Source organism: Monopterus albus, unplaced genomic scaffold (genome assembly GCF_001952655.1).
Source record: "Monopterus albus unplaced genomic scaffold, M_albus_1.0 scaffold237.1, whole genome shotgun sequence".
In the NCBI taxonomy this organism is placed as follows: Eukaryota; Metazoa; Chordata; class Actinopteri; order Synbranchiformes; family Synbranchidae; genus Monopterus; species Monopterus albus.
Genome location: NW_018128117.1, coordinates 431,633 through 447,317, shown reverse-complemented (window position 1 = coordinate 447,317; position 15,685 = coordinate 431,633). Strand labels below are relative to the sequence as shown.

At 39.6% G+C, this 15,685-nt stretch overlaps 2 protein-coding genes across 3 annotated transcripts; both read right to left on the bottom strand.

The window, feature by feature from the left end:
* Positions 1-582: 582 nt before the first annotated feature.
* sparta (spartin a) lies at positions 583-6,199 on the bottom strand. Its single transcript, XM_020620440.1, has 8 exons — positions 6,110-6,199; positions 4,645-5,465; positions 2,827-3,021; positions 2,265-2,418; positions 1,838-2,032; positions 1,483-1,644; positions 1,274-1,364; positions 583-1,060 (listed from the first exon to the last, which is right to left on the bottom strand). The coding sequence occupies exons 2-8, from the start codon at positions 5,437-5,439 to the stop codon at positions 1,015-1,017; spliced, it is 1,638 nt and encodes a 545-aa protein (XP_020476096.1). The 5' UTR covers positions 5,440-5,465; positions 6,110-6,199; the 3' UTR covers positions 583-1,014.
* A 265-nt stretch (positions 6,200-6,464) lies between these two features.
* Positions 6,465-10,781, bottom strand: ccna1 (cyclin A1). 2 transcript variants are annotated; one of them, XM_020620406.1, is made up of 9 exons: positions 10,542-10,781; positions 9,301-9,459; positions 8,956-9,175; positions 8,750-8,865; positions 8,386-8,612; positions 8,022-8,250; positions 7,813-7,926; positions 7,553-7,686; positions 6,465-7,433 (listed from the first exon to the last, which is right to left on the bottom strand). In XM_020620406.1, the coding sequence occupies exons 2-9, from the start codon at positions 9,457-9,459 to the stop codon at positions 7,358-7,360; spliced, it is 1,275 nt and encodes a 424-aa protein (XP_020476062.1). In that variant the 5' UTR covers positions 10,542-10,781; the 3' UTR covers positions 6,465-7,357. The 2 variants fall into 2 exon arrangements, with proteins under 2 accessions (XP_020476062.1, XP_020476063.1); XM_020620407.1 differs by having other exon boundaries at positions 6,468-7,433; positions 8,046-8,250; positions 10,542-10,779.
* Positions 10,782-15,685: the final 4,904 nt, after the last annotated feature.

Genomic DNA, 15,685 nt, shown 5'->3' with positions numbered 1-15,685 from the left:
TGGTGTGCGGGGAGGGGTTGGGGTGGGCTGGGCGGGTTTCCTCTTAAAATCCACCATCATCATCATCATCATCATCATCATTTTCAACGTGTTCAGCTCCAGGCTGTTACTTAGTGTAAGTCGAGAAGTAAAATTGCATTTACTAAACTTTGAGTTTGGTTTAATTCCTGTTTTCACAGCCATATTTAATACAGCAAAACATTTATTCCAGAAATAAGCGTCCTTTAGTTACTTTGATATAATGGAATTGAGAAGTAATATGATGTTGAAACCTAGACTTTCTTCTCTTCCTCCTCTTTCTTCTGTACTTTCTTCCCATCAGTCCCTGTTTGATGTTCTTGTTTCAGTGCCTCCTTCCCCTCTGGCTCTGCTGGCTGTCCTTCTAGGCTTTTGGCTGACGGCTTCTCTACTGCCTGCAGGACGGCTAGGAGGCCCAGATTGTCAAAATTGTATGCAGTCACACCGATATTGGCCACTGACCGGAGACCAGTGTCTGTGGCTTGGCCTGTATCATTTCCATACCTTCACCATAAATGATAAAGTGGAGTTAGGGAAGAGTGTGTTGGTGTAACAAAATGAGGATGTGTACAGGCTCGAAATGCTGATGCAAATTAAGTGATATTGGTTCTCTTGACAGTCATATGAACACACCAAAGTTCAAGAAAAACAGTCATACTATACTGTGCAGCATTTTATTAGCGACACACCAGGAGAAAGGGCTACAGATAGTTTGCACAGAGTATCAGAACATCACCACCCAACACAAACAGACAAGAGATGCAGTTATCTTGGACCCAGAAAGACACAGAGTCAAAAAAGGAACCCAGAGGTTATTCAAATGCAATTTATCAACAACTGATGAAGACAATTCTGTGATAGTTGTTGCATTAGATTTGAAATTTGAATTATTTAAGGTTTCCATCTGACTTGTCTGAGTTAATGAAAGTATACATGAAAGGGCCCAGCAGAGTCAGTAGTTAGTTTGCAATTCTTTGCCTTAACTTCCCCAAGCAGTCATATGTTGCTGGACATGTTTATTAGATTCTCTAAGCCCCTAAATCTGAAAAGAAATAGGTGTGAAAGCAGGTTAGTACCCCAACATACCAAGAAAAAAAGCAACACAGTAGGAAACTGTAAGATTGGTTTCTGACAGTGTTCTACAGTTTGTTTTTTTTAAGTGACCAAAGAGATTCAAAAACAAGCCAAAAAGAAGATCGGTAGTAATTCATTAATGATCAGAACATTTCTATTAGGAGGAAATGTCACAACTTACTTGTAGGTCACTGATGTGACAGTCTCTGCTGCGACACTTTTGCCCACAAGCTTTGCTCCATTTGCCAGACTAGACCAAACAGCAGAGATGCCTGGTTTGGATGTAAAAGAAAGAATGTTAAGTATGGGCAGAAGACTTGGAACACTCACCTTTAATCAAACATTTCAAATGCCCAACATGACTAAGTATTCTGTTATACTGATACATACCTTTTACACTGCTGCTTGCCACAAACTTGGTTCCTTCTAAGTTGGAAGGGCTGCCATCATTGCGCTTCTTCATAGACTCTGGGACAAGCTTAGCACCATGTTTCTTCACATGAGGTGCCATCTTCTCTGCTGCTTGTCCTATCACTGCACTCAGTCCATTAACTGTAAATATACACACTTATACATGTAGTATACATATAGATATATCTCCATATTAATTAGATTATCAGCATGCCCTAAAAAAACTGAAAGAAAGAAATTAAGTGAAGTATTTATCTTTATCATCCTCCTGGCCAAGTCCCCTGAAACAAAATTTTGGGACTATATCGAATTCAGGAAAATTTCCAGTCCTTACCCAAGAACCTGCTGAATTGCACAGCACCCCCAGTGGCCCGCTGAGTTGTCTGCAGACCCCTGGTGACACGGGGGCTGACCTCTGAAGGAGTTTCCTCAGGGGTGATGTGGTCCCGGATCTTGGCTCCTCCTCTATGAATGGCCCTACCAGTGGCCTCTGCTCCTTTTGTAAACTTTTCACTCAGCTGTGTAGCTCCTACAAACAGAAATACTTTGGTTGATAAATATACATTGGGAGTACTGTTGATTGTTGTGTTGTAAAAATATCTGTAGAAGAACTGAGTTATGGTCACCATCAATAAACAGCACCCTCTAGTGGTCATTTTCTTTATAGAGGAACATCTACTATATATATTGTATATAAGTCTGTGTACAACATTCTATGGTGACTTTTTCTCCTTTATTAGAACTGATGCCTATGAACACACCTGACAAGATTCCTTGTCCCATCTTCGTACTCCATCCAGGAAGTGGTGGCTTTTCCTTCTCACATGGCACTGTCAGTTCTACGTGTTCATTTGGGGGACCAAGGGGGATCTTTGTACTGAGATTGATGATTTCATCCCCTCCTTCTTCTGGACCCTGTCAGAGAACCCACAGTTAGAATGAAATAACACAGAACACACAGTAACAGTATACAGTAAGCCATGACTCAGCTGGTTCAGAATGTTTTAAACCCACAACACGCAAACTATTTTGTTCCTCCTGATGTGTCAACAGATAAACATGACCTGCACTTTACTGTAAGTCTAAAACACTACTGCATCACAGTGTAACAGTCAGGAGAAGAGTAGCAGAGAGAACAGCTTCTATAACAAAACATACAATCAGTCATTATCAGCTGTTTAATTTCAACACTCCCATCCAACATCCTCCTTTTCTCTTCAAATACAAAAACACTCTAAATATATAGTACCAAACCCTTTGCCCCAGCTACATGTGTACTATGCCGATCATTACAGTTGCTCCATACTGACAGTAAATACTGACCTGGATCCTAAGATCAGCGAACTGTGAGAGAAGGTCCTGAAACATCTCTCGCTTGGCAGCAGGCAGTTCAGAGGACAGCACTATGCCCATATACGGCCCTGGTGCCTCGACCGAGGAGTCAGAGAACATGAAGATCCCAGTGTTAGCCAACAGCACTGGAGTATCTGCTGTCAGTGGGTAGAGCCTGTCACACACCTTGAAAACACAAAAGACACTCAAATGATCGCCACTATGCACATGCATGTAATTCCTAAAGCAAAGCAAGAAAACATACATGGATGTTGGGAATAAGGCTGACTTCATTTGGAAAGTGTAGTTTCTCAAAGGTCACCTAATTTATCCCCAAGGGGTGATTTGTTGTGCAGCCAGTAGCACACATACATTCATTATCGCATCACAATCATATGAATCAAAGACATGCAACACACACAGAAAAAAAAGTCATGATAAATAAAATATTGTCACAAATAACTTGTATTGTCACAGGTTAAATCAGCCATTTTCTCTTTTCAGGCATGAAAATGTAGTCATTTTTCAACAATGTTTTCCTCCCTTAAAAACACATTACAAGATTTTAGCCCCATCAGGACTTATGTCAGTCATCCACACATGCACAGACTTGTTGCTGCATCGTGCCACTGGCCACCTGACGGAATGAGCCTGACCAGCAGCACAACAGAAGCGCAGAGTCATCTGTTAATGGGACTATTGTCTTGCTGGGAAACAAAGAAAAACTATAATAAAAGAGCGTGACCTACCAGGCTGGTCTTGCAGGAAACAGAGTCATGTGTTGCACTGCAGTATATGGCAGGCATAATACACTCTTTGTCGAGGTGCCACAATAAAGTATTGTCGTTTATAATTTATATCACTGACTCAATACAAAATTCATCCCAGAAACATATGAGGCTGCCAGAAGGTACCACAGGGATAGGTCACACACAGGGTCCGAGCCGATAAAGTTGTACTTTTGTGGGAGCTTGTGCTATAAAAGTTATACAATACCAAAACTGCAGTATTTCTGTTCTACTGAAATAAGAGACTAAACAAGTGAGATCCATTTCCTAGATTATAGAGGAGTAATACTTGTCTAACATAAATGCAACAGATTTTTTAATGGGACTGTTCAAAGTTTAAGACAAAAATATATTAAGTTTCACATCACTCAAATATATTCTAAACATTGCTAGAAAAGAAAACAGTATTTTGGCATCTGAATGATCAGTCTCAAATGAATAATTTGCAACTAGAGCTGAAACAATTAGTCAGTTAATTGACTAGTCAACAGGTGATCTATCAAACAAAAAAGCCAAAACTTCACAGATTCTTGTTCTTCACGTGAGGCTTTGCTGCATTTATGTTTTACACTGTAAACAGAATATCTCTTGTTTTATAGAGTAAACCGATAGGAAATAATCATCACTAATGAAAAGAATTACAGCACATTCATTACAAATAAATACAGGACAAAATAAATCACTCTTAAGTAACGAAGTATAAAGAAACGCCTCCTCCAAGTCAACGTTTAAAGCTCAGTTTTGATATGTTTTACCATAAGATGTGCATATGGTGTCAGACACAAAGTGTACAAGAGATACAGTACAAATGTCTGTGACTCCTCCTAAATCTATACACAAACATAAATGGTTCGTAGTTAGTCATTAACCTGGTCTAATAGTGACAAAGTGGGTTCACCTGGGATAATTTGCTGTTCACACCTGATAGACACATGCACAAAAAATGCTTTGCTTAGGTCACCATACTCACATGCATATATTTCTTAAAACATATACTTATTATAGGATACTGTATACTTACATGCAGAATAGCTGAGGGTCGTCCAGCAGTGGAATCCTGTTTCTGACTGCCATCCATGATGATGCGAAGGTACCCTGAATAAGACAGGGAGCTGACCTGTCCATTTGGGGCCACAAAAAACATCTGTACCCCAGAGGGGATGAAAAGTAGGTCACTTCCCTCTCTTCCTGCTGCTGTTCCAGTCTGTTTTCCTGACCTGAGGCCATGCCCAGCAGGACCACAAGCCAAGCTGCGGTGTCCATCTGCGGGCTGGCGTGTGTATGGTGGAGGCTGATCCCCTGGGTCAGCCATGGCTACTGATCTAGCAGGGACCGTGCGTCTGTACAGAGCAGATGGACGAACTGGCCTGGCAGGAGGTGTATTTGGGATTGGGGATGTGTTCTGAGTAGTGGGGGGTATGGTGGGGTACAGATGGTGGAGAGGGCTACTGGGAGGCTGACTGTTAAATGCAAGGTCTGGGTAAAGACTGGGAGGAAGATTAATCAACAGTCGGCCCCTCTGGCCTCCTGCTGTCAGCTGAGAGGTTTCCAGGTCAGAGAGGTGGGTGTTGACAGTAGTCAGAGTGTCCCTCATCCTCTGCTGGAGCTGCCTGGCCTTGTCCCAGTCTGCTCCCTGCTGCTTCTGCCCCCTAGTGGGAACTCCCAGTCCTTGGGTAAGGTGCTGTCGACCCTTTCTGTAATACTCCAGAGCCTCTGTTCTTTTTCCGGCCTCTTCAGCAGCCAACCCCCGACTCAGGGAATGAAATGCCAACTCATACTGGTCCTTGATAAGCAGCAGCTCAGCAGGCTCAGCCATACTGAGGAGTAGATGGGATACAGAGACTAGAGGAGAAATAATGGAGGCAGAGAACAATCGAGCAATTTATCTCCAATGATTTCATAGTAATCCCCAAAAATACAATAGCAAACATTAATCAATGGCAGTTTTTTTTACAAGAGACAAATATTAAATACTTGTATTACAGTTTGTTTTAGGTTTAATGTTCTGAAAATTCAATTAGCTGGATGAAAGAGTTGGGATTATAAACACAAAAATATATGTAATAGAAGGAACAACATGACAGAGTGCAGAGCTACATCCCAGGTTGTCACCAAGATATGTAGAAAAACCAGGTGTGAAAAGGAAACTGAGACTTGCTGGCATTGCTTAAACGCTATAAAAAGCAACTTAATATCTTCAACAATGACACTGGCAGAGTAGGTGAGTTCATGTTTGAAAAATCTCTGTAATGTGCCCTAATTGTTGTTGTACCCATCAAGTTTTACCTGAAGAACAAGACCAGGACTTGCGAGTGAGCTTTGACTTCTCTAAATATGCACTACACCTTGAAAACATAAGAGTTTATATATTTATTCTTAATTTCAGTATCAGCTGTATCAAACAACAAATACCTGTTATGTTTTTAGACATTATGCCTGACCACTGGGGAAAAAAACTGATAAAGTTGAATTTAAATCCAACTTACCTTGACAGCCAAACTCCCAGAAAAGAACACAAACAGTTTCAGAGAGTCCTACTTTCTGTTTTCTACAGTTCTTCTGAACTTTTACAGCTGTGAAAATACCTTACTGCATCAACTTCACTTTCCTCAGGAGTTTAAAACCTGTCGCACACACAGCAGCCAAACACAAGCATCAAACCAATCAAAGAAACGGCATGGCTTCCGGCCAAGACTTTCAAAATAAGATCCCTAAAGTACACACTAGACTGAAATTGACAAATTTGATTTTGAAGGAATGAGGGTTAAATAAAAACACATTTACCTTATATGTAGTGATTTCATTTAGTAATTTGTTTTACTTCCTTCTGTCATACACTCAATAATATTACATAAACTATGCACATATTAAAAAGACATGAAAAACAAGGACAAAGTGCTTGACCATGTTTTAAAATCTCTCTTAAATATAAAAGATGCCATTATTCATGAGTCAACATGTTTTGTATTACTCTGAACAAAAAATAAGCATATATTACAGCTAATGAGTTAGCAGCTTTATAAACTGTTTGCATGAACACCTTCACAGCGGTGGAAGAAGTACTCAGATTGTTTAAAAGAAGCAGTTTTGCATTCAAAATGTTGCTCAAACAAAAGTACACAATCATTAGTATCAAAATATACTTAAAGTACCAAAAGTACTCATTATATAGAATGGTACATTCTAAAACATTATATTACAATTGTTGATGAAATATTATGTACATCACTTTGAGTGTTACAGCTGGCAAAGGTGGAGATAGTTTTAATTACCTTGTGCTTATAATTTAAAGCACTACTGGGTAGCTTGTGAGTTTCACATCAGGGATCAGTAGTCTTATGATTATAATGCATTTTGTTTTTAATTTGATTATGAAAAATAACTAGCAACTAAACATATCAAATAAAAGTAGTGAAGTAAAAAGTACAATATATGCCTCTAAACTGCTGTAAAGTCAAACTATGAAGTAGTACAAAATGAAAATACTCAAGTACAGATACCTCAAAACTACCTAGAAAAAAATGTAGTTACTTTCTACCTCTACATATACAAGTACAGTATTAAAATTCTGAACTCATTAAATCCTTTTAAAAAATAATTTATTGCATTTGCATAAACTTTAAGAAAAAGAATCTAAAGGTAATAAATACTCAGAGAGTTGTGGCATATATATGATGGGTGGTAATCAGCTGTGTTTGTTTTGCTCTCAGTCTAAATACGTTCTGGCAGGAGCATCAAAACAGGGGTGGAGCGGTGGTTAATAGGAAAGGCAGACCAGTAGGTGGAGGGATCAGTGAAGCATGACAATACCTGTAAATGGAGGAATAAAAAAAAAACATCCATTCAGAGATATAAAGTTCTGTCCTACTGTAGATGCTTTAGCAACCCAGAAAATCAGCAAACTATGCGGGAAGGAAGCCATGGCTTACTTTGAACTTTTATACTTTTCCCTGATTGCCTGTTGTGGGCGACTCTCTGCACCGATGTACAGCTTGTAGAGGTCAGTCAGGCAGGGCACAATTTCAGCCATGGTATAGCCAGTAAACGCACACAAGGAATCAGGCTAAAATATGATAGAAGATTCATAAAAGACTCAGTGGGAAAAAAAAGTCATAATTAGGCAAATTATTTGAAAAATTCTCTTAAATGGGACTCTTCACACTCAAAACAGTCATCTGGACAAGCTTACCCAGAGAGATTTGTTCACAGTGTAAGTGGCTAGGCAGTAGGCTCCGGCTGCCACAATAGATGGGGTGTATTGTAGGACTGGATCAATTTCCAGCAGGCTTAATTCAGCTACATACTAGAGGCAGAAACACACAAATCAATAAGTGATCAAGGGAAACTGAAAACGGTATCTTCAAAGCCGGTGGGCACAAACCCAAAGTCATGGCTGACATTTGTGTGATCGATGTTCCTCACCAGGGCCAGGTTCTCTGTGGTGACACAGACAGAGTGGATGGACATGAAAAGATGAAGGAACTGGTTTGTGGTGGGTGCTGCCAGCTTGAAGGCCAGCACTCTGAGGACAGCATGCTCCATCCGAACCAACTGTTTTTTAGTGTACGTGCTGTCTGTGATGTACACAAACTCATTCAGCTCGGGAGGGAAGATCTCCTCATATTTACTACAAGGTGACAGGTGTCAGGTTGTAAGTTACCACTGATCATTGATATCACGCAACTCCATAAGATACATTTTGACCATGACAAATTAGTGACAGGTGAGAAAAAGTATCATTCAGAAAGATAAATGTACTTACGCAGCAATCAGTAATGCCGCTGTTCCAACCAGCTGCAGCTTGCTCCGTTTCACATGCGCTGTGCAGGAGAGGAAGCAGTCCAAATAGTTGACAGCAAGGTGCAGAGTTTCTGAACAAAGCTTGTAGTCCTTGACCACCTCCACCAGCCAGTCCACCAGGATGACCCGCATGCCACTGGTAATGTCTGGATGTTTCTCAAAGTAGTCTGGCCTTGGCCTGAACTCCTTCTGTCATTAGAAAAGAAAAACAGAGATATTTGCTGAGGAAGAGCAATACATCATATCTATAGAGCATTTAATGACTATATACACACACAGTAAAATGAAAACATGTTTCACTGCTCATGATTCAGATAATTTCGCACTTCACTCTCTCTCAGATGCCGGTAAATGTCCTCTGCATACTCAGACAGACAAAGCATCTTCTCTGGCATCATGGCTTCATCTGGTTCAGAATGCATAGAAGAATCCTTGCATGAACCTGTGGGAGCGAACAGCAGTTCTAAACTTAAAGGCATAACAGGGGAAAAAGGTTTTACATGGTAGATGTTTTTGTAAGGAGGAACCTTACCTGAAGTCAGCTCCAGCAGGACTCTCAAATCTTCATTTTGCAGGGCAGCAGGCTCATCATCTAGGTGATAGCTGTCTGAAAGCACTTGTTGGCCAGAAGCTGCAAGAACAACTTCACAAGCCTCTTCGACATAGACATCATAGCTGGAAGTGGAGGAGCAGCCAAGAAAGGCGAGCTGAGAGCTGTCTGAGACTGTACTGTGTTTGGAAAATTGGCTTCCCTGTCGAGAAAAATGACTCAACATGATTGCCACATTAAGCTGAAATATGAAATGTTCCGTGAAGGGGAAACAGAATTGAATCCTTAAAATTTAAAGCCATCCTCCACTGTGCCTCTCTGGCTCACCTGGCTGAGGGATCGACCACGCTGCTCATTTTCCGACAAGACACCAAGTACTGTCCGCTGCTTGGTTCGCTGGATTGGCAATGCATCTATTTTGCTTGAAGGTGCAATATTTTCTTTGCTAGCACAACAGCTGCAATGGGCATTTGTGCTGATGCTCATCTTTTAAACAAGGAAATGAGGAAAATGAAAGAAAAAAAAACTGGTCAACACGGTTAAAGGCAAAATAACAGAAACAGAAAATTAACTTACATATACACCAAAAAACTATGGATCAAATTATGTTGCATTTGCAAAGCTTGTCAGTCCCCTTCTATTGCATAGTAAGCCTGCTGTTCCCAGCATTGGGCTTAGGAGTCTCCATGGGGTTGAAAGATAAATCTGACAAATTGCAAGATGATTAAAATTAGAAGATAAGCATAATCACTGTTAAGGAAAATATGTCATTTTCTAATGTCTGTTTTTATTGTGAAACATTAGATTAAATGCCTCTAAAACAATTCAAATTAAACAATGTGGATAAGAAAATTTTAAATCACTTTTACTGGCCAAGTATATTGCACACAAGGAATTTGTCACCGGTGCAGAACCGAGGCAGCCATCTGATGGCACTGTCCCTGCAAGGTGCTGACCTGGCCATCAGGTCAGATGGGGCTCAGTGGAGCAACTTGGGGTTCAGTGTCTTGCCCAAGGACACTTTGACACATGGACTGGGGAGAACAGGAATCAAACCACCAAAACCTCTACTTCCTGAGCCACAGCCGCCCCCAAAACAACACTCACAGCAACTTGAAGATACACAGTATACAACAAGCAGCCAGGATGACAGTACTATATGTAAAAGGGTCACAAGAAGATAAGGTTGGAAGCCACAGCAACAGCATTTAGGTGGTTGGTTCATGGTTTCCATGTGGACAATACTAAATTGAATAATTCCCTGTCTTACATATAAAAGGTCAGAAAATAGTGAAAAATACCCCAAGACAGTTCCATGAACATTTAATAAACTCCAATGAAGTGGTCCGTGAAACAAACATTACCATGGTTACAGTAATAAGCACGAATCAGACAAAATAACACAAACAAAGTAACACAAGGCTGCAAACTAACTGCACCATTAGGTGTATCACAGAGCACAACATTTTTTTTTATGGTCGGCTTGAAATATAAAACAGCCATCATCTGTTCCTAAATGCAAACTTGTCACAATAGGGATCAACGTAGCTACCTACTTCTCAGCTTACCGTTGCAATGAAGCAGGAGACCTGACCACTCCAGAGAAACTACTTAGAGGAGTAATTCCCACTAACTGTTTTGTTATTATTTTGGAGGCAGACAGCGACCTCTCTCTGCGTTCACGCGACTAAAAGCAACTTCCTGGATGGTTGTCAGCGGGGAAATTTCCTGCAAGGTTGCTATTTAAACGAATCAGCTGTTTCCGCCTCAGCGGTGTCATTGTCGAATCACGTTCCCGAGCTCAACAGCTGACAATGAACGGCATGACGTCAGAGGTCGTCTTCTTCTCTTTTTCCTTCTTCTTCTTCTTCTTCTGCTGTTGCTTATGGAGGTTGGCAACTAGCTTTAGGTGCATTACCGCCACCTTCTAGACTGGAGTGTGGATCAGAACGGCCCCTACCTACTACTATAACAAAATAACTCCACTCAGTTCACGTTATATTATCTTGTGTATTATCCTGTGCTCTCTAAAAACCTAAGAAGTGCTCTGTATCCTATATCCCCTGATCCTTGCTCCAACACCTCAGGTAAACTAAAGTTCATTCCACCTCTTAAAACTGCATCTTTGACTAATTCCCTCTCCTGTCTGAATCTGGGACAACTCATTAAAACATGTTCCACAGTTTCTTGTACCATACACATCTCACATTCCCCTGTAGTATGTTTCTTAATTATCTTCAATGTACAGTACTTTTTAAACCAATGTGCCCAAATCTCTCTTGATAACATATCTCCTTCCTTCCTATTTCCAGTACTTCCTCTCATTTCTCCTACTTTCCTTTGAATATTGTAATAGAATCGACTCTTGTCATCTTTACCCCACAGTTCTTGCCTGCATCAGGAGTCCCTCATTGAACTGTTATTTCAAGGGTCAGACCTTATATTCCTCACTATATCTTATCAACTGTACTATTGCTGGTCTTAGATTTGTGTTTTTATGCAATTATAATGTTGACAAAATTTCCTTCACATTTTCTCATATGATAAAAAATGCTTTGAACTTTAATGTACATCATATAAGTCCTATGGAACAAACACGTTTTGTTGTTAAATGCAACGAACAAAAATAAGGCTTCAATCTGTCAATTTCTCGGTCTGTTTGTTCCATCTGCTAATTAAAGTGTGTCTAGATGAATGATGTGTTTGTAATTGCATGTGATTTTTACTTTGTCAGTGTGTGCAGGGCAGATAACGCTGGAGCCTGAGAAAGTTGGGCCGCTCTGTCCCCAACAATGAAATGAACATTTATGTGATTCCTATCGGACCATCTGCTCTATAAGTGTAGAGCAGATGGCTTTTCAAAATTAGCACTTTGAAATAATAATGTCCATAATCACAATAAAAATAACCCCTAAAAAATCTTAAGAATGATGAAATACCATTTCAAAATAATGACTTAAGTTTTAATATTTCTTGAATCATTTCAAAAATTGTCTAAGTATATATTTTACACAATTTATTCATATGGTCAATGTTAAATCCGCATCCACACAATAACAAGCAGGAAGTCGGTATGTTTTGTCTGACATCCTGCGAGTTCTCCATTGTCCATCAGATGGCAGCCTTTCTCTTCACCAATAACATCCTGATGGATTTTGTCTGCAGTCAATTCAAGAAGACTTTTGACATGTTATGTCAAACATTTTAGAACTTGTCAAAATATATAGCCAGATGCAGAGCATAATCATGAGGCTACAGCTCTAAGAATAGCAGGAATATGTTTGAAAACATGTAGAACTGACTGCATTATATTGTGACCCTGTAATATCTAATTTCACAAAATTACACACTTTAAACAAATTACCTTTGCGTGCTCAAACTCTTATTATTATCATCATCATCATTATTTCTAGTCACAGCAAGAGCTACAGTAGGTGTAAGAAATAGGCAGGTGAAAGAGATTTCCGGGAGACCCTGTCTTAACTGTAGCTTAGTCATGCTGCTGCTGCTGCTGATGAGCAACTTCACTAGAGCAACTAGTGATTAAGGATTCCAATTTGCAAGTTTTGGTCACAAGGCTGCTTCTTAAACCCTCTGCCAAACATCACTTCTAATAGTTTCCTGACAGCTGCAACTGATGGAAGACTCCTTTACTTTTTGTACACTGAAATTTACTGGTGTACTTAACCTCACCCTTTAATTAATAGTATTCTGGTTGGAATTTAAGCTTCAAGCAGATATGCTGACAGAGTGTTTCATTTCAAAGAACATACAAATATTTCTACACTTTCCCTCCGGAGTCCATAAATTACCTCCAGAAGAGTGTCCCCTGAAAGGAATAAAAATTTGTTTATTAATTTTTTTCCAGAGTAAGATGTAATATGCATATTTATGTTGACTATATTGCTAATGAATTTCATGTGAATTTCCACATCACAAGGGGGAATAGCATTACTTTACCATTACCATTCCAACACAGTAACAATTATGACAACAGTACCATTCTATTTTCATATGGTGCAATTGTGGGAGTATAATTCTAAAGTAAAACTAAAGGATGATAAGGTAATGCCTAGGTCAAATAGCAATAACAGCTAATATGGGTGAAAATACTTGATGTGAAATCAAAATGAACTACAACCTAATACACTGCTTAAAACAAAAAATCCTGTAGAGTACAAAAGACTGCTTAAAAAATACAAAATACAAACAATGTATTTCTAATAATATGCAAGTCACTATTGTCTGGAATCATCATGACCCATTGAGTTTTCATTTTATCCGCAAAGTGTGAATGTGGCCAAGAGGGACAGACTTTTACTGAACCGGGAGAGGAATCATGACAGTTCTCTGCCAAAGACAGAATAAAGCCCATAATGATGTCATTTTCTTTCAGTCTTACTGAATCTTTTTCTTATGCAGCTGCTGTTCTTCGGGTGTGCAGAGCATATTTTCACAGCCATGTTACCATGTTATCGTTCGTGTGAAATTTTAGTTGGTGGAGCTGAATTAGATATCAGTACCAGTTTCCCCAAGCGCCAAGGCTGAGAGAAACAAATACGGAAAAGAAGGATGAATAAAAGAGAAGGTTCAGTGAGTAATTGTGTCTCTGACAGATAAGATGCATTGCAACTGTGCTCTCCTGCAGAACTGATGAAATATCCTGGTCCAGTTCAGATGGGGGATTAGTTGGCCTGCAGTGGCTATTTTCTCCTCTGAAAATCAATATCTGCTCACATTGTGCTGAGAGGAGGGACTGAGTCATGGACACACAAATCCATAGTTTCACACACAAACACAAACATTACACCAGCTCAGACACAAAGTCTCTGTCTTCCTTTGTCATTTTATCCTGCTCCCTCATTTCCATTTAGTCCCTAAGCAGACAAAGATTGTTTATGACAGTTAGCACTGGGCTGGTGCCATTTCATTAGCGTGATGTATTGCTGGTGACAGGCGTGGGCTAGACGGGCTGCTGGTTAAAGTGTCACCTCTAAAATACTGTGCCATCCAGGAGAATCCTCCCAGCTTAGGGGGACTCAGCAGCACCCTTATCAAGTGGGGTTAACCCTGTTGGGAGGAATCACAGCTCAGATTGTCTCACACCCCGAACACAGAAAATGTTCAGCCAGAGTTAACTCACAAGAGCAGAATAGGTGAAACTGGCTAATAACATGAAGAAGACAGAGATTAAAAGGCAACCTAATCCACTGAGGGCATTTCCCTTCACTTTTTTGCAGGAGGATAAGCAGATAAGCTGATCATGATTGGATCCAAATTTAAGAATTATAGTCAAGCCAGTTTTTAAGTGGTGTTATTTTGTGAAGAAACATTTGACAACTAACAGAACTCCATAGTCAAAATCATCTGTGACAAAAACTGCAGAGGTATCAGTGAAGAAAAATGTAAAATTATGTGATAAATGGAGTGAAGGCATCTGAAAAACCTGTGACAAAGACAAACTGTAGGCTAAAAGAATAATAGGCCTTTTGTCTATCAGTAAATCTGTCCATACTTCTCTTTTTCTACTGTCTGAAGGTCAAATGCTTCACATAGTCTTTGAACTAGGATAGTGCTTTATTTATTGATCATGTGGATCACAAGACTTCTTGTTGAGGAATATGATGCAGCCATTTGGTGCCAATCTTGGCCTTTAAAAGGACCGTCACTGTACTGAGCAAATGTTATAGAAAGAAAATTAGCCCTGAAAGAAGAGGGTGCTATGTCAAGACTGAGAGGTTGAATTGTCTGGTTCTTATGATGGCAGAGCAACCCAGGAAGTGACAACCCACACCCACACAAACTGTAACATTCTATCAAATATCACACAGTTGCAGTAACTAATTTTTATTCCATTTTATCTCAGTTCCTAATGAACATTCCTTTGTCTGTTTGCATTGTGTATTGCCTGATTATACTGTTTATTTTGTTATACTACACAGCCTTATGTTGGTATATTGTTTACTTGCCCCTTACATGGGTATATGTACATGCACATTGAGAGCCGCTGTACCAGAGTCAAATTCCTCATGTCCAACACACCTGGCCAATAAAGCTAATTCTGATTCTGAGCTCCACAAACCTTTGATGAACGTTTGTGTACTTTTTGGGATTTGCTACCATTTTGTTTCCTACTAATAAACAATTGTAGTGATTTGGTGTGAACGACAGTAAGAGTGGGTCGGAAAGTAAAGTCAACCATTTGATATTCACTGACTGAAATGTAGAAAGACACCAACTAACCAGGGGCAAATCTTTTAGAATATTAGAGAGGGTGGCAAGGCTCATGCACAGAGAGAGGTGGCACATTAGAAATACATGTAAAAAGTAAATTAAGCCCCTAGTTTTATGAAACAATAAACAATGCATTATTAAGAATCAAGTTGTTTATTCTGTATAAAAATGAGACACATACCATACCAACTTTATTTATAAAGCACTAAAAACAACCAGAGTGGACCAAAGTGCTGTACATTGCAATAAAACAGTATAAATTATAAACCACAAACAACAATATAAAATATAATCAATATTAAAAAAATGACTAAAATCAACACAAAAATATCAAAATGCCAGGGAAAATAAATGAGTTTTTAAAAGAGACTTAAAAACAGACAGGGGAGAGGCTTGTCTAATGGACAGCGGTAAATCATTCCAGAGTTTAGGACCAGCAACTGCGAAGGCTCGATCGCCTCTAAGCTTACGCTTCGTT

Coding starts and splice junctions, on each gene's coding strand:
- sparta (XM_020620440.1), bottom strand. CDS start 5,439: ATGGCTGAGCCTGCTGAGCTGCTGCTTATCAAGGACCAGTATGAGTTG. Junction 3,022..4,644: donor GACCCTCAGCTATTCTGCAT/GTAAGTATACAG, acceptor TGTGTTTTCAAG/GTGTGTGACAGGCTCTACCC. Junction 1,061..1,273: donor GTCACATCAGTGACCTACAA/GTAAGTTGTGAC, acceptor ATTTCTTTTCAG/ATTTAGGGGCTTAGAGAATC.
- ccna1 (XM_020620406.1), bottom strand. CDS start 9,459: ATGAGCATCAGCACAAATGCCCATTGCAGCTGTTGTGCTAGCAAAGAA. Junction 8,613..8,749: donor GGCATCTGAGAGAGAGTGAA/GTGCGAAATTAT, acceptor TTCTAATGACAG/AAGGAGTTCAGGCCAAGGCC. Junction 8,251..8,385: donor GCGGCATTACTGATTGCTGC/GTAAGTACATTT, acceptor GTCACCTTGTAG/TAAATATGAGGAGATCTTCC.